Raw genomic sequence first — 25,889 nt, forward strand, 5'->3', positions numbered from 1 at the left:
ACTTCTGGCAAGCTGACCCACCTGAGCTGGGATCCTGCCCTTTTCTCCCCCTAGACACAGAAATGCCTATCTTTACAAAAGATCTACTTTCTTTCTTTTTTTTCAGAGTGGTTGTAGGTTCACAGAAAAATGAAGAGGAAGGTACAGATATTCCCCCATACATCCCCCTATAAGCTATCTGACCCTGCACAGGCTCAGCCTCGCTGCCAGCCCCTTATCCACACCCCCCAGAGAATGGTACATTTGTTGCAATCAGTGAACTGACATTGACACATCATAATGACTCAAAGTCTATAGTCCACATTAGAGTTCACTCTTGGTGGTGTCCATTCTATGGATTTAGAGAAATGTTTGATGACATGTATCCACCATTACAGTATCACACAAGAGTGTTTTCCCTGCCTTAAACAGTCTCTGTACTCCCCAAAAGACCTACTTTTAATCTTCCCACCGCCGGCTGTAGTCATGGCCTGTTGGTCATAGCTTTGCAGGATACCAGAGGTGCCACCAGGCCCAGAATACAGCCCCCAGGGCACCCTAGACAGGCTGCTTCCCCTGGGGAGCCCAAGCCAGTATCTCACCTCTTCTAGGTCCTCCCTGTCCGAGGCCCAAGTCAACCTCCCAACCAGTGGGATTTATAATCCAATGCTCCCCAGCCCTAGCAGAATCCCCTCTGGACAGAAACTGGACTAACAGAAAGGAGTCCCACGGCCATGGGTCCCAGTCACCACTGCGGCTGAAGCTCCAATAGTGAGATGCGTGTGCCATCTTATTTCTGCATTTGGATGAGGAGAGCAAGGTGAACACCACTTGATAAAGGTTGACCTGGATTCCAGTTCTCCTCACATCCAGGAGAGGAAAATTGAGGGGAAGAGAAGAAACCAGTTTAGCTGAGAAGCAAGAAAACCATACTTATTCTTGCTTTTCTTATCAGGAGGGCTTGATGAAAATATCTAATTCAGGATAAAAACAATTTAAATCAGAAACAGGTGTAAGGCAGTCCAAATTTTCCCAAGATGACCATGATAATTGTTTAGAAATCTCTAGTTCTTATCCCCGTCCACCTAACTGATCAGTTCCCCTCGCCCTTCCTCCTCTTCCTCCCCTTTGTCCTTCCCCCAAGACCCAGCTCTACTGTTGTCAGAAGCGCATACCTAGTCCACTCCCCACGCCTACCATAGAACATCTTTTAAAACAAAGCAAGTAGAAGAAACGTATCCTGGGAAACCCACTGCTTTTGGCTTTTGTTTATTCTTTTCCCTTAAGAGCTAGAACAGCCATCAAGCTCCTCCCAGGGAACCTGAAGGATCAAGCTTCGGGGTGCGGGGCTGCTGGTTCCTGGCCAGCCTGGAGGAGAACAGAGCCTTGGACCCATTCTCTGGTTCCTGGTCAGCTGTCAGTCCCAGCACTAGAGCTGCAGGTCACTCTCCCCTGCAATGGGCTTAGCCCCTTCATCCCTCCCTCTTTCTCTCTCCCTGTGTGCCCTCTCTCACCTGAACATGCTGCCCTCGCTCATCATCTGGTCAAGTAACACTGTCCAGGAAGGTGGCTTAGACAAAGGAACACATATGTTAGGAGACCTAGGTTCGAATTAACTTTGCCCCAGAGGCCACAGCACAGAGAGCATGAATTTGCACAGAACCAGTTAGACCAAACACATACTAGCAACACTAGCCCCCATCTCCAGCGTTTTACAGTGAAGACTGGAGAAAAAAGTGGGGGCACGTAATGAGAGTAAATACGGTAATCGGTTCATTTGCTAGTTGGAGCTCTGGACTTGGGACTTAGGAGTGCCAGATGGGGGCCTCAGGGAGCCTACAGCCTACGTCTGACCTGGACTGAAATGTAGGTGAGAGACAAGATTGGCTCACATCCTGGGAAATAACCTAGGTCGGAACTCCAGCAGGAGCCACAGCCTCTCCCCGGGGCAAAGTGTTCACCACATTAACAAGTGAAAGAGGAAGGTAATGCTTCAGTCTTCAGCAAGGCAAGGACTTGAGGGCTGCCAAGCGTCTCCCTGATCCTTTGTTCCTGCTTATTCAGAGCGAACCCCAAAGGAGAAGTCACAGCAAAGAAGTTGCCACCAAGCAGGTATGGGTTTTCTTTGTTCCTTTCTCTTTTGCCGGGGGCAGATTGCCTCCCCAGCTCCCTGCCAAAAAAAAAAAAAAAAAGTGGGAACACAAACATATCTTAACATTTGAGGCCAGCACCGTAGAGGGTCATATTGGCCTTACAGCTGTTCAGCTTTCCAGGATGGAAAAAAACATGCAGATAATCACTTAATATTGAGTTCCATTAACCATGCTTCCTGATCATGCACTTGCCTCCTAAAGAAATAATCACAGTGGAAATCTCAATTTTATATCAGCCACGATGAGTCATACACACAATTGACCCCCTCTCTGTTGCAGAGTTGGAGTCTCCTGACACAGAAAAATACCTAGGTGCGGGGCTGTGGGGGCTGGGAGCAACTCAGCCCTGGTTTCTCTCAGTCCTTGGGGCCAGGGCAGAGACCCAGCTGCAGGACAGTCACAGGGCCTGATCTCCTCTGCAAGGAGTCCCTCAGAGGCTCTTTCACACCCCTCCCCAGCCCTCAGGCTGAGTTGGCTTTGGCCCAGTCAGTGTTCTACCTTTACTTGCGGGGGTAGGCAGCCTGGCCCACAGAACAAAACCTCTCCTACATGAGCTCAGTGCCATCCTTCTCCCCACATTGCAGCCCAGCAGCTGTTGAAGGTAACACCATATATGGGGATGGTCAGGAGTTACCTCTGAGGCCACTGAACCTTGATTCAGTGAGTCAGCTGTGACAGGCACTAGACTCCTCACACACGGGATGGCTGTGTGACTTTGGTGCTGGGACCGTCAATGGTCTGCACCAGGGTGGCCAAGGTGACTGGATTATTTCCACTGTGATGGGTGTTTGATCTCGAATGATATGGCCAGAGTCTGGAACGTTCTAAGCAAGGCCCCAGAGGCTACTACTTATTTAATTAGTTGGTTCATAAGAAAGATTAATTTTCCATATACTTATTAAGTATAATTTTCAATATACTTTAAAAAATATCTTTAAGTTATATAATAAACTTAAATCTAAACCAGGGATTGGCAAACTGTGGTGGGCACACCAAATGTGAACCACCAGCTGTTTTGGGTTGTTTTTTTTTTAAGATTTTACTTAATTATTTGACAGAGAGAGAGAGAGCACAAGCAGGGGGAACAGGAGAGGGAGAAGCAGGCTCCCTGCCAAGCAGAGTCCGATGTGTGGCTCAATCCCAGGACCCGGGCACCATGATCTGAGCTGAAGGCAGATGCTTAACCGACTGAGCCACCCAGGCACCACCCCCTAGCTGTTCTTATAAATAACATTTTATTAGAACACAGCCATGCTCATTGACATATTATCTACAGCTGCATTTGCCCTTGGACAACAGAATTGAGTACTTGCAAAAGAGACAATATTGCCCCCAAAGCCCAAAATATCAACTATATGGCCCTTTACAGAAAAAGCTTGTCAAGTCCTAGTCTCAAGCTATTAACTTTTTCTTCAATTATTATGGAATAAACATAATAAACAGCCACAAAACTGACTAAACTATTGTTAGTAGGTAATAGCTTTTTAAAGTGATGAAGCCTGATTACATGCTATTTGTAAAATAATGGATCCAAAAGTTAAAAATAGAACTACCTTACGACCCAGCAATTGAAATACTAGGTATTTACTGAAAGGATTAAAAAAAAACAAACTGATTTGGAGGGACATATGCACCCCTATGTTTATAGCAGCATTATCAACAACAGCCAAATTATGGAAAGAGTCCAAATGTCTATTGACTGATGAATGGATAAAGAAGATGTGTGTGTGGGGGGGCATGGGGGTGTGTGTGTAATGGAATATTACTCAGCCATCAAAAAGATGAAATCTTGCCATTTGCAATGACATGGATGGAACCAGACAGTATTATGCTAAGCAAAATAAGTCAGTCAGAGAAAGACAAATACCATATGATTTCACTCACATGGAATTTAAGAAACAAAACAGATGAACATGGGGGGAGAGAAGAAAGAGAGAGGCAAACCAGAAAACAGGCTTTTAACTATAGAGAACAAACTGAGGGTTGAAGGAGGGAGGTGGGTGTGGGATGGGTTAAATGGGTGATGGGCATTAAGGAAGGTACTTGTTGTGAGGAGCACTGGGTGGTTATATGTAAGTGATGAATTGCTCAATTCTACTCCTAAAACTAGTACTACACTGTGTGTTAACTGACTAGAATTTAAGTAAAAACTCAAAACAATAAATAAATAAAAGTAAAATGATGATTCAGGATAGATAAAGCTAAATTCTCCTTAAGCCATCCTGCCAGTTCCAGTTCCCTGTCCCCCCAAAAGTAACTGTTATAACCAGTTTGGTACATTTATCCCCAATCCTCCGCATTCACCTATACATACATGTACTAGCAAACTGTTTGTTGTCATATTATTCTCATTCTGGTTTCCCACCCAACAAACTTTTCATATCCATATTCCATATGGAGACTTTCTATCTCTGTATATAGCTCTACCTCAATAATTTTGTATGGATTATACATAGAATATGTGCATTTTCCCCCCAAAGTTTTCTATTTATTTTTTGGGGGGGGGAGAAGGGGCAGAGGGAGAGGGAGAGACTCTTAAGCAGGTTCCAGACCCAGCTTGGAGCCCGAGACGTTGGACCCCTCCCGGGACCCTGAGATCATGGCCTCAGGCAAAACTGAGAATTGGAAGCTTAACTGACTGAGCCCGTCAGGCACCCCAGAATATGTGCATTTTAATTTTTGATGTTATCAAAATGCCCTCCACGGTGCCTGCAACAATTTATACTCCACCTAGCAGAGAACGACAGATACTGTTCCTCCACACCCTGATGCTTGCTATCTATTAAACATTTATTGTTTTTCTGATGAGATGAGTGAAAATAGTAACCCATTTGTAAAATATGTAAATGTCCCTGATTACTAATGTGTTAGTTTGCAGAGCTGCCATAACAAAACACCACACGCTGGGTGGCTTAAACTCCAGACACTTATATTCTCACGGTGCTGGAGGCTCGAAGTCCAAGATCAAGGAGTTGGCAGGTGTCATTCCTTCTGAGGTCTGGCTGTGTCCTCCCGTGGCTTTCTGTGAGAGCCCAGCTCCGGTAGCTTGCCTTGTGTCCAGATTTCTCCTTATTACATGGACATCAGTCATATGGGATTAGGGCCCACCCTAATGACCCCATTTGAACTTAATTTCCTCTTTAAAGGTACACTTAGAGATATAGTCACATGATGAGTTGGGGGGGGACACACATCAACCCATAACAACTAGTGCAATTGGGCATCATTTTATATCATTCTTGGCCATTGTATTTCCTCTTCTTAATTGCCCATTCATAATCTTAGCTCATTTTATATGGGGTTATTTTCTTCTACTTACTTGTAGGAGTCTAATATTTATTCTTGGTGCTAATCCTTTGATATACATATAATAAATATTCCTGCTAAGTCTGTGACTTGTTATTTAACTTTGTTTACATCATGTTTTTAGTCAACAGAAGTATTTACTGTTATTGTTATTGCTATTATTATTTTGAGTTAGTTGAATTTATTAATTTTCTCCTTTATGGATTTTGTTTTTTGGGGCTTATGTAGGGAAGCCTTCTCAACCTCCTAAGATTATGATGATAATAAAGTATTAGCATACTTTCTTTAAATAACTTTATCACCTAAAAAAAAATAGGCCTTTAGTCCTATATTCCAAATCAACTTTGCCCTCTCCCTAGTCATTTGAACATTGCCTCTATTGTGTACTAAATTCTCATTTTTACATGTCTGCTGCTACTTTTTAAAAAAAAATTATTTCCTATTCTATCATAGGAAATATTACAGAGTCAATTTCTATTATAGCTTTACTGTTTCTAATTGATTTTTTTACTGATATATACAAAATATATTTTGTGTTTGGTGGGTTTTTTTTAAAGATTTATTTATTTATTTTAGAGAGAGTAGGGGGGGAGGGGCAGAGGGAGGTGGAGAGAGAAACTCAAGCAGACACCTCACTGAGCACAACATGGGACTCAATGTCATGACCCTGAGATCATGACCTGAGCCAAAACCAAAAATCGGATGTTTAAGTGACTGAACCACCCAGATGCCCCAAAAATCCATTTTGTGTTTTGATATTTTGTCTAGTCATCTTACTGAATTCTCTTAATACTTGTAAAACTATCAGTTGATTCTGTTGGAATTTCCTGCTAGACAACTATATTATATATGTAAAAGAGTTTTGTTCTTGCCTTCCTCATCTTTACACAGACTAATATTTTTTTCTTATTGCCTTTTCTTGACCTTCCAGCACAATGCAGAGTAATAATTAAGATTGAGGAGAATCTCAGGGCTGATGCATACAGTTGTAGGAGTTGTACACTGCACAATTCTAGGGATACCATTCACAAATCCTTCAATGTCTAGGTATTTTTATCACATTTCTTATTTTTGTTTTGAAGATTTTAATTATTTGAGAGAGAGGAGGAGAGAGAAAATGAGCTGGGGAGGAGCAGAGGGAGAGGGACAAGCAGATTCTGCACAGAGCACAGAGCCAGATGCAGGGCTCCATCCCACAACCCATGAGATCATGACCTGTGCCAGAACCAAGAGCCAGACGCTTAACTGACTGAGCCACCCAGGCCCCCCAATGTTTCCGATTTTAGTTCATTATTATTTCATACTGTGAACTCCTATTTCTTGGAGACTTCTCTGTAGGACTCTTTGACATAGGAGTGTGTAGGAGACTCTTCTTGTATACAGGAGCCTTCTAAGTGTTAGGATTTGCAGGGGACTGGGAAGAGTTCCCTGCCATCCAACACCTGTTCATCCACCTGTCTTATCTCCTGAACTTCTGTGAAACACTGAGATAACAATATCCAAATGAAAATTAAGATAAAGAGATACATCCAAATTCCTCATGTAATGTCAGAAACAACTCTTCTGGGTCTGCATGAATTCCAGTCACATTCTGAAACGCTACGCAGTAGGAACACTGCAAACACATAGAAGAGAAAGGCAGTTGACTCAGAGGTCATTGTACTTTGTTAAATATTGGAAGATGGTACGGGGTGTACTTTTAACTTGGGCTGACACCAGCTCTCAACCCTGATCTGTGTCTAGGAACAAATTTTTTGACCCCTTGGGTCTGATGACTGCATCCCAGGATGTACAAAGGCCAAACTGCATGGCCACCTGAAGATAGCAACAGACTTCTCATTTGAATTTATGCAATGTGACATTTCCTGCCTGAGTTTCCTCTGGGTGCCTGTCCCATGCCAGGGCCAAGGAGTGGGGGACACTTTTGTTCACAATATTTGATCCATTTCAAAAAAAACCCTTTAAATATATGATCTCATTTTATCCCTGTGACTTTTGTGACAAAAAATGCAACTTACACTGTATGTAGTGTATCCATTGGCCCTATAGGAAGAATTAGAATCAAGGGAAAAGTTCTATCACTTGTTGCCTTTGTGACCTTGGACACACAGCCCCAGTGGCTTCAGTCGTAAAGGGGATAATAAGACTTGTCTGGCCCTGCTCAACCACAGAGAAGCCCTTCTCTGCTGACCTCACAGGTGCCCCTGCAGGAGATGATGATTTGGCAATCACTTCATAAATAGTAAAACTTGTACCATATGAGTTAAAATCTGCCAGCCTTCTCCCTTCGTTGAGCAAAACCAATAGTTTGCAAGCTTCACTGTCAACTTCTTAGAAACTCAATTCTTTTTTTTTTTTTTTTTTAATTTGACAGAGAGAGAGAGAGCACAAGTAGGGGGAGTGGCAGGGAGAGGCAGACGGAGAGGGAGAAGCAGGCTTCCCGCTGAGCAGGGCTCCATCCCAGGACCCCAGGATCCTGACCCAGGCTGAAGGCAGACACCTAACTGACTGAGCCACCCAGGCACCCCAGAAACTCAATTCTTATGTAACTTCCCTCCAGCTGCTTTTTTTCCCTCTTTACCCTCTGGTCACTTCTGACATATATCCACACACATACACACACGCATATACACATACATTTCTGATTGTATATGCTTATAATGCATGTAGATACATACATATATCTACACACATAAGACATATTACATACAAAACATAAATATATTATAATCCCACTGCTTCCAATAGTTTCTCTCCCTAAAATCACGAGTTTTCTATCATTCTCCCCTCTACTTAGACTCCTTGCCGCTTCAACTCCAAGTTGCCCACTCTGCCTCCCTGTAATCTTGGTGACCTGGCTTCAAAGCCTTTTGATTTGACTCATTTGAAGATTAAATACATATTCATCTCCTCCCCACACCCTTTTCTTGGGAAAGAGTTATCTCACACCCAAACGCATTTCGACTTTCCACAAGTTTACGATGCCAGTTATCTTTCATATGTGTTTAATTACTTCCTCTAACTTCTTGAACCCTAAAAATGTTTGAATTGCCATACCCTCTGCCTGCCTCTCAGTCATCTTCTCCGTCGTGTTCCTTTTGTGTACAGCCCATTTTCCATCTGGGTTAGTTGGCTTTCTTAGGTCCTTGCTACGCAAATCGGACCAGCAGCGCCAGCAACATCCGAAACCCACCATCAGACCCAGGGTTTGGAAGGTGCATTTAACAAGCTCCCCAGGTGATCTGTTTGCACGTTAACATTGCAGAATCCCTGATCTTAGATTCTAAACATGTGCTCTGGGTTACTTCACCCCGTGCGGATTCTGAAGCAGACAGAGATCTTAACTGTCACCGAGGTTCCGAGGTGTGGTTCGAAAGCTAACGACCGCCACCTCCAGGGCAGCTTGCTTGATTGTGACCTGGTTATCTTTTTATTCCTTACTGTAGTGCTTTGAACTACTTTTGTTCCTTCTGTCCTCTGGTTCTTTAACCACTTTCCTCCGGCTTTGTCTCTGCCTCCTGCCTTCTGCTTCCTTGCAGCCCCGCCTGGCTCCCGGGGCTGCCTTCTCTGTGGGCATTAGGGCTGCCCAGGGAAGGCAGGACTGAGGTATCTGGCCACACACTTCAGTCAAATATATTGGCTTCCCTTTTAATGTTCTTTAAATATCTGATTAACATTTATTTAGTGACAAGTGATGGTATTTTTAAAAATTATACTAAAATACACATAACATAGCATTTACCATCTTAGCCTTCTTTAAGTGTAGGGTTCAGTAACATTAAGTATATTTAGACTGTTGTGAAACTGATCTCCAGGCCTTTTTCATCTTGTAAAACTGAAACTCTACCCATTAAACAGTAACTCCTTATTCCTCTCTTGCCCCAGGCCCTGGCAAACATTCTCCTACTTTTTAAACTTTATCGAGGAATAATTGCAAATATAATTGTATATATTTAAAATGTAAAATGTGGGGCACCTGGGTGGCTCAGTTGGTTAAGTGTCTGCCTTCGGCTCAGGTCATGATCTTGGGGTCCTGGGATCGAGCCCCACATTGGTCTGTCCACTCAGCAGGAAGCCTGCTTCTCCCTCTCCCTCTCTCTTTCTCTCTCTCAAATCAATAAATAAAACCTTAAAAAAATGTACAATGTGATGATTTGGCAGACATATATTTTAGAATGATTACCAACGTCCAAATAATTAACTCATCCATCACCCCACACAGTAGACACAGTTAACTCTGTGTGCATGTGTGTGTGTCAAGAATGCTTAATTCCCACTCCAAGCTACTTTCAATACAATAAACAATACAATACAATACAACACAGTAAACAGTACTGTATTATTAGCTAATTAACCATGTTAGCAATACTGTGTTATTAACTCTAATGACTGTACATTGCCACCACTCGACTTTGTGTTTCTGTGAGTTTAACTGCTTTACTTAAACTCATTTAGTTACTTCCTACACTGAAATCACACAGTACTTGTCCTTCTGCGACGGGCTTCTTTCATTAGCACAGTGTCCTCAAGATTCATTGGTGTCGTAGCTTGTGCCAGAGTTCCTTCCTTGTCCAGGGTGTTAATCCTGCATCACACGTGTCTCCCATTCATCTGTTTGTGGCCATTTTGGTTGCTTACCCCTTTTGACTGTTGTGAATAACATTGCTGTGAACATGGGTGTGCAAAACCACTTTGAGGCCCTGCTTTCAGTCCAGAAAGTAGAATTCTGAATCATATGGTCTGTTTTTTATTTTTTGAGGACCCACTGCCCTGTTTCCCAGAGCGACTGCGTTATTTTGCATTCCCAGCAGCAGCGCATGCGGGTTTGAATTCCCCACATCCTTGTCAGCACTTGTTATTTTCCGTTTCTGTGACAGCAGCCCCCGCAATGGGTGTAGGGGGAGGTCTCATGGCATTTCGCTAGTGATCAGTGACACTGAGCATCTTTTCATATATTTATTGGCAAGCAATGCTTTTTTAATGCAAAACGTGTATCGTGTCCTTCATGGTCAAGACGAGTAATTTATTCTGTGCCATTTTCCAAGCCAGACAACTTCTTAGAAGGCATGTTTAAGTGTTTAGAAAATAAAATAGTTTACTCATTCCCCTCAAACAGCCCTACACCCCACATGATGCTGTCTCTAGTTCTGTCTGCCATTTTTCACAGGGTGCTCAGGGTTGTCAGAGCCTTATCTCTGGTGGCTGGCTGGACTGACCCAGTGTGACATGCATGAGTGCCCCAGTCACTCCACAGAGACTAACCTACACTGTCCAGGAGTGTAGGAAAGGAAACAATTTATGGTTTATTTTGTTTCTCAGTTATTCCAGCAATGTTTTGACACCCTTTGAAATGGTGGCTCCCTACGGAGAAGCTCAGCTATCGGCCCTTTGAGTTGGCTCTGTCTGTATATCTGATATTCAGTGTCACTAGGAGAGGATCTCAGTGGGTTGGTGGATCCCTTGTCCCTGGGAGAGAGCAGTTACAACATCCCTCACAGGCCCCCAGAACCTGGTCCCACCAGGAGCCCTTCTGAGGGTGGCCATGGGCGGATCAGCCCTCCTGAGCACCCTCGTCCTGTGAGGTCAGGTTGGGTGAATTTGTGAGTCTCCTGTACGAGGACAGAGGGGAGGCTGTGAATACTTGTCTGCACAATGTTTCTTCTCGTGTAATTGTCTCAGATAAAATGTTGGCATTTTATCTGACACATCCTGTCTTCTGATGTGAGGGGACTGGGGAGGTAGTAATGTTTTTTTCTATTAAAAGCATTCCTTGATCTCTCTGCTTTTAAAAAAAGTTATTTGATGGGTCTCCTTTCAAAACCCCAGATCTCCCTGTAACTCCCACCTTGCTGCCGACCCCTTCTGTCCTAGCCAAAGCCCACTCTTCCCCCTTCAGAGCTGTGCAACAGAAAAAGAAGACTTAGTCCTTGTCACTGAAGAAGATTAAAGAGTTAACAGTGAGGCAGAGAAGCAGGGGTGGGGGAACCGCAGGGGGAGCAGTTCACTCTGCCTGATCCGAGGAAGGGGCTTCCCCGAGGGCTTCCTTTTGGCATGTTTGTGGCTTCCTTTTGGCATGTTTGTCCAGGCGTTTGGGCCTAACACTGGCATCAGTCTGCCCCACAGAGGAGACTGAGCAGTGAAGGCTCTGTCGGCCAGTCTGAGACGTGGTCTCTCCTGGAGACTCCAGCAGGTTGCGCCCCTTCGTTGACAGGGACAACAGAAGCAGATCAGAGATTGATTTTAGCCAACGAAGCTTGGGGTTCTGGGCCCCTTCCCACAGTTGAATGCTTTTATGACATTTTCATAAGTAAGATATTTAAGCATGTTGTTTTTAGATGGTTTCTACATCACTGTCCTATTTTCCCTGAAGCCAGGTGTTGATGGAGTGGCCGTGGGCTCATTGGAGATTGAGTTGGGGATACATATAGTTTGGGTGTATTCATATAGGGGCGGTTACTTGCATGTGGGGTTGAGTTACTGCTAACCACCTAGCGTAGCAACGGGTGCCAGGAATGTCCCGCTCTGCTGCTTGTCCGCCACCGTTGCAGGTGCCCAGCAGAAGCTAAAGAAGGGGAGTGAAGTTTGAAATGTGTGGAGCTAAGAATTAGACCTTGGAAAATTCTTCCAAATATGAAGTCTTACACGAAAGAAACTTGATAGAGGTTTTCTTTTGTTTGACAACAATCCTCAGCTCGATGTGAAGATGAAAATGTTCCCATTATCATAATAAAAAGCAAATTTTGGTCAACTATACTAGAGAAAAAACTTTATATATAAAGTTTCCATATAAACTTTTTTATATAAAAAATGACATTACAATATCATTGCTATATGAGGGGAATAATTTGTTTTCTATTGCTGCTACAATATTACCACAAACTTGGTGGCTTAATACAAAATTTATTATCTTATAGTTCTAGATGTCAGGGGTCCAAAGTCAGTATTACTGGGGTGAAACCGAGATGTTAGCAGGCTGGTGCCTTCTGGAAGGTCTAGGGGAGAGTCTGTTTACCACCTTTTCCAGCTTCTAGAGCCTGCCTGGATTCCTAGGTTCACAGCCCCTTCCTCCATCTTCAAGGCCAGCGACGTAGCATCTGACTTTTCCATGATCATGTCTCTTTCTCTGACCAGACCCAGGAAAGTTTCTCTGATTTTTGAGGTCTGTTTCCTCAATCACATCTGTAAAGACTCTTTTGCCATATAAGGAAACACATTTCCATGTTCCAGGGATTAGGATGCGAATCTTTGGGGACCATTATTCTGTTTCCCACAAAGGACAATATTAATAGTTGTAATTTATTGTGATTTCTTTTCTCAGTCTTTCTCACAAACACATCTTCTCTTTGGTACCTAACTCCGTATTTGCAATGTGCATTCTTTTTCTTGAAGAAGACCCCTTCAGTTGTACAAGCCTCAGACCTCACATAAGCTGACTCCTGGCAACTCTACTTGCCCACTGACCGAGTCGAGAACTTGACGAAATTTTTCCCACACTAGCTGGGCAGAGTCTGCGGGGTAGTTCTGCTCACTGGCCAGGAAGGGAACCTAGGAACAGCCGAAGAGGAGAGTACCAGTGTCTCACACGGTGACTCCGGACCATCATCGAGCAAAGTGCAGGATGCCCATGTTCCATAAGGGATGCTCTGATGAGCGCCATGCTCTGTGGGTGCCCGTTGGGGGAGGTGGAAGAGCCCCTGAACCGTGGCACTCAGAGCTCAGTAGATGTCCTGCTTTGGCAACTGCCACGATGCTTTTTGGTTCAGCCAGCCTGCTCTTTCTGTCTTGGGGCTCCAAGATGATCATGTCCGGCTTTCTTTCTGGGATTCTTTTCTGGCCCCAGTATTGACCGAAGTCTCTCTTCTCTCCTGCTGCCTTATGGAAAACACCCATCATCGGAGTCTCCCTTTTGGCCATTTACTCTGCCCTCTTCGGGTCTTCAAGCTGCCCCCCACCTTGCTACCTGTGCCACTGGTCACGCGGGTCCCTGAAATTCCTTCTCTCTGCCCTTGAGTCTCCCCCACTCTCACTTCCTTAGTGCTGTCTCTTTCCCAAATCTACCTCAGCACCCAGGCGAGGGCTTCTCTCCTGCTCTCTCCCCTTCTAGCAATTTCCTCTTCCTGCTCTGGTGAGAATTTTCTCCACCACCTCCAGACATCTCTGCTACACTTGGCAACCCAACAGGCAACATCATGGGCCTTCTACTGGGCATTTCCTTCTTCCCTGAAAACAAAAAGATAGGTGCTTCCCACGTCTATACCTGGTGTCCAGCCTGGATGTATCCGCAGCATGGCTCACCGTGTTCACACAGTCTCTCAATATCTGGCTCCAAGGGTCACTAGTGGATGGCTTCCCACCCCTCCCTCTCTCCCAAAGTAGACTCTCCCCAGAACCACCTTTTCACACGTTCCTTCTGCTGGTGAGGAGTGTGAATATTCACACACTTCTCTGATTTTCTTGGTCTTCCATCATGATTAGCCATCTACCCCATACTGTCGGGGTCCTGTGAACACTCAAGCCTAGTGTGCTGCCTCTCACAGCTCAATCCCCCTTGATCGGCAGAAGCCAGGTCTGTGGACAGGGTCTCATTTGGCCTCATTTTGGAGCCTGAAGCTGCCCAACCAGCACCGCTCAGGTGTTCTGCAGGGCTGTCAGTGTGGGCCTTCCATAGCCACCGTCCTTCACGGTCAAAGCCGACCCAGCAGCCCTGCACTTTTCATCCTCCACGCCTGCCTCTGCAGTCCTTCCCCGGCTCCTGGGCATCCTGGAGTCCTCCCCCAGCCGCACTTGGGGATCCTTCCTCCTTCCATAGCAGAAACTGAACTCTGCTTTTCCTTTAGAATTTCTCTCCGCTATCACCCTGGGATGCACCACTCTCCTTTCTTTCTTTCTCCCCAAGTTCAACCCCGTCCTCCCTGTAGTGCAAGTTCTCCAGCATGCTCAGATTACCAAGCCGGGTGAGGAACAGGTGCAACCCTCAGAGCAAGCCCAGCTGGATTCAGTCAACACTGCGTGTTTAATTAGTCTGATTAAATTCACATGAACAAGAGATGTGGCTGGCACATACCAGTCACCCAGGCACTGTCATTTTTCTGTCCACAGGGCACCGTGCTGGAAGGACTGATTTAAGGGGGAAGCAGGGTCAGAACTGTAGGCATCACCCAGCACCCCCATCCACCCAGGTCTGATCTATTTCTAACAGAACTCTAGGGGTTCTGTTTCCATTATCTCTTGCCATGTAACAAACCTCCCCCAAACTTACCAGATTAAGCCAGCCACCATTTTCTTTTCTCCCATGATTCTGTGTTGACAGAGCTCAACCTGCTCTGTAGCATCAGCTAGATGCTTAGCTGGGCTGGGATGCTCACTTGTCTGGAGCTTGGTGGGGAGGGCTGGAAGGCCGGGGCAGAGGGGCCTTTCTCATCTTGTCAAGTGAGGGCTTTCCCTCTGCACATGGTCTCTCTGCATGGTCCCCTTAGGTGTCACCCCAGCAGCAGAGCTAAACTTTCTCACACGGTAGGTTAGGGCTCCCCCAAAGGGCAGAAGCAGAAGCTACCAGGCCTTCTTGCGGCTTCGGCCCACAACCAGCACAGTGTCATTTCCCCACAGTTCTATTGGTCAAAGCGAGACACAGGCCATCCCAGCTTCCTCCTGTGAGAGGACTGCACTAGGGTGTGGACCCCAGGAGGTTTGGTTTGCTGGGAGCAGACTTCGGAGCACAGCTGTCATGGGTTCTCTAGCTGGGGCTTCATATATGAGAGAATGAACTACAGAATCTACCAGATCTGTGTAACAGTCAATTCAGGCAAAACAAAGTAAAAGTTACACAAATGCTATGACGTGAGACTCTGGCATTAATCCTAATACCTCCTCATTACAGAGTTGTATCAGTCAGACACAGTGCAATAAGTAAATGTCTCCTCCCTTTGTCCCTTGGCAGACAATTCTTTACACGTCTAATTCTGCTGTAAGTTGTTTTTGCTGGCTCTTGCTCATGGTGCCACCTTAGTGTTTGATTCTGGATTTGTGAGGTTTTGCTCATATTTCTTGAAAATTATTTGTGCGATTCTTTGCACCTCAGTGGAAAGTGATTTCCCTAGAGGAGAGTGTGTCTGCTTCTGTAGGTATCTGGGAGCACTGCCCACCCAAGATCTCTTTATTTTTTTTTTTTAAGATTTTTTTTATTTTTATTTATTTGACAGAGAGAGAGAGATTACAAGTAGGCAGAGAGGCAGGGAGAGAGAGAGAGGGGGAAGCAGGCTCCCTGCCGAGCAGAGAGCCCGATGCGGGGCTCGATCCCAGGACCCTGGGATCATGACCTGAACCGAAGGCAGAGGCTTTAACCCACTGAGCCATCCAGGCGCCCCCCAAGATCTCTTTAAATCAAATCCTTAGCTTCAGGTTTTGGGGAGGACCCTCAATATGCATTTTGTCTGTAAGCCCATATGAGGTCAGGATCATGATTTGAAAAATCAGGGGGGATTTTCCCCCACACCTGTTCAGTTCAAGTTTCCCATCAGCCTATTTTATATACAGTTTTCTGGAAGCAGGGTTGTGGGACAGATTAATTTCTAATTCATTTTTACAGGTGAACTGTTTGCTTTCATCTATTCTGCTGCTGGAAAGAGAAACTTTTGTGTTGAAATGTTACTAAAAGTTTTATTTGGGGTTAAGAAAAGGCAACATCATCTGTGGTGTGGTGGCCCTGGGCAATCAGTGCCCAGAGAGGCTTGGGAGGCATCATGAATAGGACAACTCCCATTTCTGCTCATCCTCCTCCGTGCTTATTCCAAGTATAGAATTCGGGCACACTGTCAGGTGAACGTTCCCTGGGGCAAGCATCTCAAACACAAGTCTACTAATGGGTACAAGTTATTTGATTATTCACTTATGCCCCCGCTTGACTGGGTTGCTGGCCATTGTCTTCCTGCATTCTGAGAGCCTGTCTCCTCTCTGTCTTTCTCCCCATTTGCTTGGTTACTCAGCTGAAAACTGCCTTTCTGTCCTGCCTTTTCAACTTTCTCTGGGAGCTTGGGCCATCACATGCCTGAGAGGCTGTCTCCCCGGGTCTCCCTAGTCCCAGAATCATCTCTAACAAGTGGCCTGTCCCTTGGGCCTCTGACCAGGTTATGGGCTCCTAATCCCAGTCCATTCAGGAATTGCTTCTGTGACCCCACCCGGGCAGCCTTTTCTTTTTCCTTCTCATTTCTTCCTCTTACCCTTCTGTCGCCATGTTCCTGTTTACATGCTTTCCTACAGGGCCCTGTTACTGCATACACACCGCCACCATGACATCTTTCCTGATAATGAGTACTAACCCCACCCCCAGTTCTCCCGTGGTTCAGCTCTTGGGTCTGCAGAACCATGTGGGAGCAGCACACAGGGAGGACTGTCTCAGCACATCTCTGCCCGGCCCCTTCATTTCCTGTGTTGTTGTTGTTGTTGTTTTCACTTCTAGCCCAAGAGGCCTGGAAGCAAACCTGGAGGTGAGACCTGGAGAAAGCTGGAACCATGCTGACCTTGTGTCCTACGAAGAGGCAGATTCAGCACCTGGGAAGCCTGCCGTCAGTGCCGATGAGGGAGATGGGGGTCCCCAAATCTGCCGTGTATGCGGGGATAAGGCAACTGGTTACCACTTCAATGTCATGACATGTGAAGGATGCAAGGGCTTTTTCAGGTAGAGTTACCTGTCAGCCTTTACCCACCTGCCACCCCAACACACTGGGTCACATCTAACTGGGGTTCTGCCATTAGCCCACTGGGAACTGCTTTAGAGTCTCAGCCTGACCTATCCCAGGTTCAGAGTATGGGGCAGTTGCCAATTCAAAAGCCTCCTGTTGTTTCAGGAGATTCATGAATATCTCAGAGGTCTTCATCTTCCATCTTTCTATCTTACCTGGGAAAGGGCCCCTTCCACTAAGATAACCTTTTGTTTCTCCACGTGTTGAATAAAATGGAAAATCAGTTCATAAAAGAGGAAAGAATCCAAAAAGCCAGAACTCAAGGGCTCAAATCAACTTCAGGGAGTGTTTGTTAAGCAAAGAATGGCATAAAATAAAAGAAGAATAGGACAAAACAGTCTCATCTAGAAACAGGCAAACAGGGAGGTCGAAAACTTAAGGACTGCAAAGTATCAGCTCATAGCAAGACAGGCCTACACAGAACGGTTCACATTGTCCAAATGAAGAAAGAGTAAAGACCAAAGCCCCCTGCGAGGCTCTCAGATCAAGAGGAAGAGAAGCAGGCCAAGAAAGGAGGGAAGCAGAGAAAAAAATGTGTGAGGAGTTGGCAGTCTGCCCACCAGGAGGGCCAGGGAGGTGGAGAGCGGCTCCCACCTAGGGGCCCACTTGGGACCCTCAGAAGCTCCCAGGACAGCCAGCTGTCTGCAGAGTTCCTGGAAGCTGATCATGTGCCTAGAAATGGACCCTAGAGCCAGGACCCATCCCGCAATCTCTAAGATGGGCTGCCAGTCAGCATGTGTGTGTGTGGGGGGGGGGGGGTGGGGTGGCGGCAGAACCCACAGCAGGCCCTCCAGGGAGGCGCTGCGGCAGCTTGGACGTCTCCCTAGTGAAGAAGCCCCGGCTTTGGGGCTGGTGCTGCGAAGCTCTCCAGTCCAGTGGGGCTCGGATGGTCTAGTGCAGGTCCAAAAGCAACCACGTCGGCAGCCACACTCCGGGTCGTGCGGAGTACAACAGCGTCCAGAGAGACGTGTAGCTTGGGGGACCCCCCTCTCCCCCCGCACACACACACCCGGGCACAGGAAGCCCCGGAGTTCCTCAAACCTGCCTTTTGCTCCCTGTTCTCTCACAGGAGAGCCATGAAACGCAACACCCGGCTGAGGTGCCCCTTCCGGAAGGGCACCTGCGAAATCACCCAGAAGACCCGGCGCCAATGCCAGGCCTGCCGGCTCCGCAAGTGCCTGGAGAGCGGGATGAAGAAGGAGAGTGAGCAGCGGGAAGTGCCCTGGGCGGGCGCGGGCTGGGACGCATGCGCATCGTGAGCCTGGGCCAGGTGTGCCTGGGGCCCAAACTGGACGGAAGCGTGGTGATGTGTACGCGCACGTGTGCAGACACGCACCATGGGTGAGCGCATGCCTGTGACCTGTGTACAACAGGCAGGCCAAGGGAGGAGAGCTCGTGGGCCACCTGCCCACACCACCACCACAGGCCCATCCTACAAGGACTTGACAGAGAAAGTGCATCTTTATTCTCTGCTCCGGGAGGTGTGGTGGGCATCTCATGCTCCTTTAACCCCTCAGGTGCCCCTGCACGATTCTTTTTGTCGCTTTCATAATCATCCACATGGTGTTTTAGCCAAATTGGGCCCGGGGAACTGGGGAGAAGGAAGCCAGACACACATGGTATGATACGACCCCCAACCTTCCAGCAGCTAGTGCCCATCAGCCTTCCAAACCTGGTGTCCTGCAAAGGAACCAGACAGGTGGCATAGGATGCTCTCATTCTACCTGTCAATCTTGGGTGTATAATTGTGCTCCCAGGTCACACTGAGATTAAGGCTGGTAGGGAAAAGGCTGGAAGCCAGAGTTGACAGCCTCTTTCAAGGGCCCTGGGCCTGTGGACAGAGGCCTTTCCTGCAGGCCAGCTGAGAGTCAGGCCCTCATGTGGCTGTCCCCACTGTTGCTTGCACCAACGCCCACCTCTTTGCTCTGCACACGTAAGCTCCAGAAATCCATGGAAGGCCCTAAGGCTCCAACCTATGTATGAAATGACTGGAGTTGATATTTCTCGCTGAGCAGTAGCCCCAGCTCCCTAGGGTCTTGGAGACCCAGATGCCTTGGGGGAACTCTGAGGAGTCCGGTTGGTGTCTAATTCTCCAGAGAAGACTACTGTCAGGTGCCACTGACTGACCACTTACGTGCCAGGAGATCTGCTGGCACTTTGCACGCCATGTCTCATTGTGGCAGCAGCGTGAGGGGAGCACTGTTGCTCCAGATCATGAAGAAGGACATTGAAGCCCGGAGGGGTTAAGGTGCTTGTTCAAGGTCACCGCTAGCGAGTGGCAAAGCTGTCACTAAAACCCAGCATCTTTCAATTCTGCAGCCTGAGCTCTTCCCACCATTCCACAAAGTTGTCACAAACCCACTGCCTCGGGCGGCTTACCAGCTGCACCTCACTCTCTGCCCTTAACCCAGTGTTTCTCCAGGGGAGCCCACAGTCTAGGACAGGGTGGGTTTTTTGTCACCAGCCCTTGTCCTCCTGCTGCATGGGGAGGCTCACCAAGTGCAGCCAAGCTCCTGTAGGTGCCTGAGCCTGCCCCTGGTTATCCCCTCAGTGATCATGTCCGATGCGGCTGTGGAGCAGAGGCGGGCTCTGATCAGGAGGAAAAAGAGAGAACGGATGGGCACTCAGCCCCTGGGAGCCAAGGGGCTGACTCAGGAGCAGCAGACAATGATCAGAGAGCTGATGGAGGCTCAGAGGAAAACCTTCGACACTACCTTCTCCAATTTCAAGGACTTCCGGGTATGAGGCTCTCTCCAGTTGGCTCAGACATTATCCTAGCTCCTCAAAACCCCGGTCTCATTCCCAAGGGTTCTCAAAGATGGCCCCTGCCTGCACAGCAGTGGGGACCCTGGAAAATGGTTAGAAATGCCAGTTCTCGGCTCACCCGAGACCTGCCAAATCAGAAACGCTGACGGTGGGGCCCAGTGATTGGTGTTTCGACAAGAACACCTAGGTGATTCTGACACGTGCTCAGAGAGAGAATCTCTGTTCTCTCCTTCCACAGCAGGTAGTAAGCGGGGCTGAGCCAGAAACAGAGTTTTGGAAGCTGAGTTGCTCCAGGGTGATTGGCCCTCAGGGCTTTCTGAGGACGGGCCCAGGACCTGTTGGGGATCTGGCATTTGTGAACGGGTTTTATAGATCTAAGACACATTGGTGATCTCAGCAATGTCAGCCATGTCTGATCCCGGTGCTCTCTTCCTGCTCTGTGCTCACAGGTGTATCTCAGGCGATTGGCTCCACTCAGAGAGCTGGCAGCCAGTGACCCCTGGAGTCTGTTCTTTCCATCTGTGGCTCCCACAACCTCCTTTTTAAGTCAGGGATGCTTGGAACACACCCAGAGGTGGAGATCCCTTACATTCCACTGGGCAGAGAGCAAACCCATTTCTGACCAGGCAGGGATGGGAGGGAACATTGATAGATCCAGGAAGTACACCACTTGACAGGAGAGGACCGGAGAGAAGGACCGAATACTTGCGTGCATGCACGCACGCACGTGTATGAGCATGCACGTGTGTGCGTGTGTGTGTGTGTGTGTGTGCAGCAGTGGCCTGTGTAGAAACCTGTTTGGGAGAATACATGCTGCCCCTCCTGTCCTCTCTCCATCTTCCGGCTCCTGTCCCAGCTGCCAGAAGTGCCCAGCAGTGGTCACGAGGTTCCGGAATCCCTGCAGCCTCCAGCGGGGGAAGAAGCTGCCAAGTGGAGCCAGATCAGGGAAGATCTGTGCTCACTGAAGGTCTCTCTGCGGCTGCGGGGGGAAGACGGCAGCATCTGGAACTACAAACCCCAACCTGATAGCAGCGGAAGAGAGATCTTTTCCCTGCTGCCCCACATGGCTGACATGTCAACCTACATGTTCAAAGGCATCATCAACTTTGCCAAAGTCATCTCCCACTTCAGGTAGGACACAGCGGTGGGGTGGAGGGGTGTGGAGAGGAGCAGGCAGTGACCAGCAGATTTAAAGGGTCTAGGGTAGATTCCTCTGAATTTGGGGGATGTTGGTGCCAAAGGACCCTCCTTTATCTCCACCTACCCTTCCCATCAATAGGCAGAGGGCAGGTTATATTGTAGGAGCCCACCTGTTCCCCTGTGACACCGAGGCCTTGTTTAATGGGGAGAGGGTGGCCACAAGTCAGATGGTAGCATATTAGATCAGGGGAGTAAGAGAAAGGCCTGCCTGCCCGTGTGGATCTTGGCAGATCCCCACTGACATCCGATGACCTGCAATGGAACATCATGGTGTGAGATTACTTGCCATTTCTTGTGAGCACGGTTGTGAGCACCGTCCCCCCTGAAGGTGTGCATGATGATCTCCTTCATTCTACAAATAGAAAACTGAGGTTCACCAAGGTCAAAGAACTTGCACAGGGTCACAGTTAACCAGAGGGGCCAGATTTGGGAGCAGAGAGCACAGAGTTCAAAGCCAGCTACCCACCAGGTCCCGAGCCAGTGCTGGGAAATAAGAGAGTAAGATCGACTTCCTGAGATTATAGATCTGAAAGAAAGGGGCTGGTGCAGAAAAAAGGGACCACATTTCCGAGGAGACCAAAGACAGGCAGGGGGCCCCCAGCAGCCAGCCTAAATGTCGTTCCTTCTGGGGTCTTAGTAGAAATGCTCCTCCGTGGGGAGTCGGGAACTCGCAGATTGGGGGTGGGGGGTGTCAGCCTAAACATGAATTTCAGAGGTGGCCACTGTGTCTTGGCCTGGCCTCAGCACCGGGAGGGGGCTCACGGCATCTGGGCTGCCTTGAACGAAGCGATAGAAACAGTCAATCCATAACAGACAGCAGGAAGCAGATATGCCTACGGCCATGGAGCTCCTGCCAAAGGAGCGGCGCCAGAGGAAGGACTTCTGGGAGGTGCCTCGACAGCCTGTCTTGAAGGACCAGCAGGATTTACCTAAGGGGAAGCCAGAGGGGCGGTCATCCCAAGTGGGGAAATTGAGGCAGAAACTGGAGGCTGGGGAGCAGGAGCCACGGCATGGACTGTGGGCCAGTGGCTGTGGGGGAGTTGGAGGAGATGGGCTGGACTGTAGGGGAGAGCAGGCTGTACTGGCAGCACAGACCCCAGCAGCAGGAGCCCTGTGGGAGGTGTAGGGAGGAGCAACCTGCTTGGCTGCTGTCAGGGGAGGGATTGGAGGCGATCTGAAAGCATCTGCAGCCCCCCGCCACCACCCCCAGCCAAATTTCTGGATATGGGAGGGGGCTGGCCTATAGCACCCAGTCTGGAAGCTGGCACGCACCCCCACCCCCCTATTCCTCGCTGCTAGGGATTTGCCCATCGAGGACCAGATCTCCCTGCTAAAGGGGGCCACCTTTGAGCTGTGCCAGCTGAGATTCAACACGGTGTTCAACGCAGAGACAGGAACCTGGGAGTGTGGTCGGCTGTCCTACTGCTTGGAAGACCCTGCAGGTGCCCACGAGCTGCCCGCCTGCCCCAGCGGAGGGGGGCAAACACGCGCATGGTGGGAGGGGAGGAGCCACATCAGGACAGGCGGAGGGTCCTGGGATTGCAGGGCAGAGACCCGGCGAAGGCAAACAAGCCCTCTGTGAGGGAAGGCTGAGAATTTTGCCCACCCACAGGTGGCTTCCAGCAGCTTCTCCTGGAGCCGGTGCTGAAGTTCCACTACAGGCTGAAGAAGCTGCAGCTGCACAGGGAGGAGTACGTGCTAATGCAGGCCATCTCTCTTTTCTCTCCAGGTGACGACCCCACCTGGCCTGCTTGGCCACTCCCCACCCCTCCAGCCCCAGGCTTGCTTGCACCCCCTCAGCTTTAGGAGGAGGTGGCAGGCCCACCCCTGCCCTCCCCAGGGAGGGTCCCAGCCTCTGGCCTTGCCCCTGTTTGCTGCATGGCCAGGAGGGGGTCCCTGGCTGGCTTCTCCCTGGGTCGGTGGGGTGATGTCCCCTCCAAGTGCCACCCTCCCTTCCCTGCCTGGGTGCCTCTGGCTCCGGAAGGTGGTTGGCTGGCCGTTTGCGCTCTCTGGCTGGCCCGATCTTGTCTTTGCCCTCACGGCCTTGCTGGCACTGCGCTGTCTTCCCGTTCCCCACAGACCGCCCAGGTGTGGTGCAGCGCAGCGTGGTGGACCAGCTGCAAGAGAGATTTGCCATCGCCCTGAAGGCCTACATCGAGTGCAGCCGGCCCCAGCCTGCCCACCGGTGAGCAGCAAGCAGGGAGGGTGTGAGGGTGTCCCTCCAGCAGCCCCGTCCTCTAGGCACCCCACCTGTTCTGGGCCTCTCGGAGAGGGCAGGCCAGAGCTTCTCCTGGGGCAGCCTCTGACTCCCGGAGCTTTGGGGCCCCGTTCTGTGACTTCCACTAAGGCCCCCGGCCCAGTCAGCCTGAGTGCCAGCCCAGCAATGGAGAAACTTGAGGGAGGGCCAGAGACCATGCCCAGCTGTGGACGTTGCTCCTGTCTGCCCTTTTCCACTCCTGTCAGCAGGAATAGGAACCACCAGGGAGTCCCCCCAGAGGCTCCTACACGCTCTTCTACCAATAGCCAGCAGTAACCAGCATGGTAGTAAAAATAACCATGACAAAAACCGTGATGGTAATAATAAATAAATTTGCACTGAGAAGTGCCAGCCCTGGGGCCAGGCAGTTTTCATGATTTGACCCCTTTAATCTTGAACACAGACCCATGAAATGGGTGCCACCACTACCCTGCAAGGGGCTGGGGACTCAAGGCGACTGCCTCAGGGTCCCCAGCCAGATAGATGGGATCTGGAGGTGGCAGCAGGTGGACCTCTTGAGTGCTCCCCGATCCCGGCCAGGAACAAGCACAAGCAAGCAGGGTAGGAAAGTCCATAGTTTGTGCTGGCCACAGCCAAAGGAGGAAGGCTGCTTGGGGCTCGGCCAGACAGGGATTTCCATCCCTGTGCTGGCTCTCAGCAGTCCTTCGGGCCTAGGCCTTGAGGGGTGAAGGCCTGCACGAGGTGTGTTGGCTGAACTTCAAACCCCAAGTCCTTACTTGGCCTGCTTTGACTTTATTTTGAGCTCAGCCTCTGGGCCACATCTGATTTTCTTGGTTTTCCCCTGCATGGAGCTGGGAGGCATCACGCAAAAACTAAGGCATGAGGCTGGTCTCAGACGCTAGATCCCGGGCTGGATCCAGGAAGGATCGGCAGGTCATCCTGTAGTTGCTGCCTCCACGACTCTGCCGCTCGGTCCTGGCCCACAGCCATGCGCCAAGGCCATGTTGTCCCCTAGATTGCCCTCTGTGCCCAGCCCTTGCAGTGCCTGGATTTTCCCATGGAGGTGTCCGTCTCCGACTCCAGCCCAGGGCATGAGAGGTGAGGGAGGAGTGTAAGTCCACACCTCAGTCCCTCCAAGTCTGTTCTGCACTTCTCATCCGCAGACTAGAAGGAGCTCAAGGAATTCGACTGAGCCTTGTCTCTTGGCTTGCCTGAGATGTTCTAAGAGTAATATCCTCAAACTTGTGCAACTTCAAAGCAGTCCCAGGGTTGGTGGATGGGGGCAAGGGTGGGCCGCACCCCCAACTATTCCTCTGGCTGGCCTGCAGGTTCCTGTTCCTGAAGATCATGGCCATGCTCACTGAGCTCCGCAGCATCAATGCCCAGCACACCCAAAGGCTGCTGCGCATTCAAGACATACACCCGTTCGCCAGCCCCCTCATGCGGGAGCTGTTTGGCATCACAGATGGCTGAGAAGCTGCCCCCTTGCGAGAGCCTGGGGGGGGGGGCAGCCAGAGCCAGAGCCCTGCCCTTGGAGCTGCCATTCCTGGGTCTAGACAGATGGATACTGCTGAGAGAAGACAATGCCCTACCAGTCGTGCCCACCCCAGGGAATCCACAACCACAGCTCTGACAGTGTTGCCTAGCATTCCTCAGGAAAGGGACGAGGGTCTCCCTGGGCTCCAGCCCAGTCTGTGGAGAGGGAAGCCATAGACACTTCGATGGAGAGTGCACTGGCCCATCCAGAGGGAAGACCACCCTCCCCTTAGAGATGGCCCTGTGATCTGGGCATCTAGTGTCATGGTGGGAGAGGAGAAGGGGTGCCTGGGGCTGGACCATCTGAGAGTCTGTGCCCACAGCCAGGTTCATTAGCTTCTTGGATGTTTTCACTACATACCCCCGTGTCCCCCACCCCACTCATTCCCAGCCCGCAGACACCTGTCCTGACCTGCTCAGTGAGTTTCCAGGCCTGTCTTCATCAGCAGGTGCATTCGTGTCTGCGAGAGGAGCCAGAAGGCCTGCAGCAGATGTCAGAGGCTTGTCATGACCGCTGTGTCTATTCTTTCTTCCTTCTGAACCTCGTTCTGTGTCTTTGTAGCCATGCAAACACATTCGTAAGCACCAGCAACATGCAGCTTTCTGTGGGGTATTTGCCGACAGAAACACAAGAGTTTTGATCCAAAGAAGTGGTAAGGGCCACAAGAAGCATGAGGAATTTCTTCCTGTGAACACTGAGCTATGTGGGGTTCTGCACGCACCTGAGGACCCAAGTGAGGGATCTCTGGAACATGTGTTCGTGGGAGGAAGGGCACTAACTGGCTGAGTGCACATTTGCGTGACTTAGTGTAGGTTGGCTCTGCGTCTGACCTGGGGCTTGGGTCTGCCCCGGAGGGTGGAACACTAGGGTGCTCTCTGCAACAAGGTTATGTTAATAAACATGCTAGCTATCCGCCCTGTGTGCTCCTGTTTATGCATCTGTTTGGAAAGCTAAAGAGTATGAAAGTGTTCGCTTTGTTTATAGTCATTTTG

General features: G+C 49.2%; 2 protein-coding genes across 3 annotated transcripts in view; both read left to right on the top strand.

The window, feature by feature from the left end:
* The window catches only part of CFAP91 (cilia and flagella associated protein 91), a gene marked incomplete at its 3' end in the record, with an annotated part of 127,579 nt that extends 116,194 nt beyond the window's left edge, over positions 1-11,385 (top strand). Inside the window, 2 exon segments of the mRNA XM_080800349.1 lie at positions 8,568-8,653; positions 11,265-11,385. Of these exon segments, the coding sequence (XP_080656475.1) occupies positions 8,568-8,653; positions 11,265-11,385 (207 nt within the window).
* Positions 1,837-25,809, top strand: NR1I2 (nuclear receptor subfamily 1 group I member 2). Of its 2 annotated transcripts, none has more exons than XM_080808910.1 (9): positions 1,837-2,091; positions 16,894-17,112; positions 18,246-18,379; positions 19,728-19,915; positions 20,799-21,073; positions 22,442-22,584; positions 22,755-22,871; positions 23,222-23,327; positions 24,689-25,809. In XM_080808910.1, the coding sequence occupies exons 2-9, from the start codon at positions 17,081-17,083 to the stop codon at positions 24,831-24,833; spliced, it is 1,140 nt and encodes a 379-aa protein (XP_080665036.1). In that variant the 5' UTR covers positions 1,837-2,091; positions 16,894-17,080; the 3' UTR covers positions 24,834-25,809. The 2 variants fall into 2 exon arrangements, with proteins under 2 accessions (XP_080665036.1, XP_080665035.1); XM_080808909.1 differs by having other exon boundaries at positions 25,288-25,809.
* Positions 25,810-25,889: the final 80 nt, after the last annotated feature.

Source organism: Martes martes, assembly GCF_963455335.1.
Source record: "Martes martes genome assembly, chromosome: 1".
Taxonomy (NCBI): Eukaryota; Metazoa; Chordata; class Mammalia; order Carnivora; family Mustelidae; genus Martes; species Martes martes.

Coding starts and splice junctions, on each gene's coding strand:
- NR1I2 (XM_080808909.1), top strand. CDS start 17,081: ATGACATGTGAAGGATGCAAGGGCTTTTTCAG. Junction 21,074..22,441: donor AAAGTCATCTCCCACTTCAG/GTAGGACACAGC, acceptor CCTCGCTGCTAG/GGATTTGCCCATCGAGGACC. Junction 22,872..23,221: donor CATCTCTCTTTTCTCTCCAG/GTGACGACCCCA, acceptor CGTTCCCCACAG/ACCGCCCAGGTGTGGTGCAG.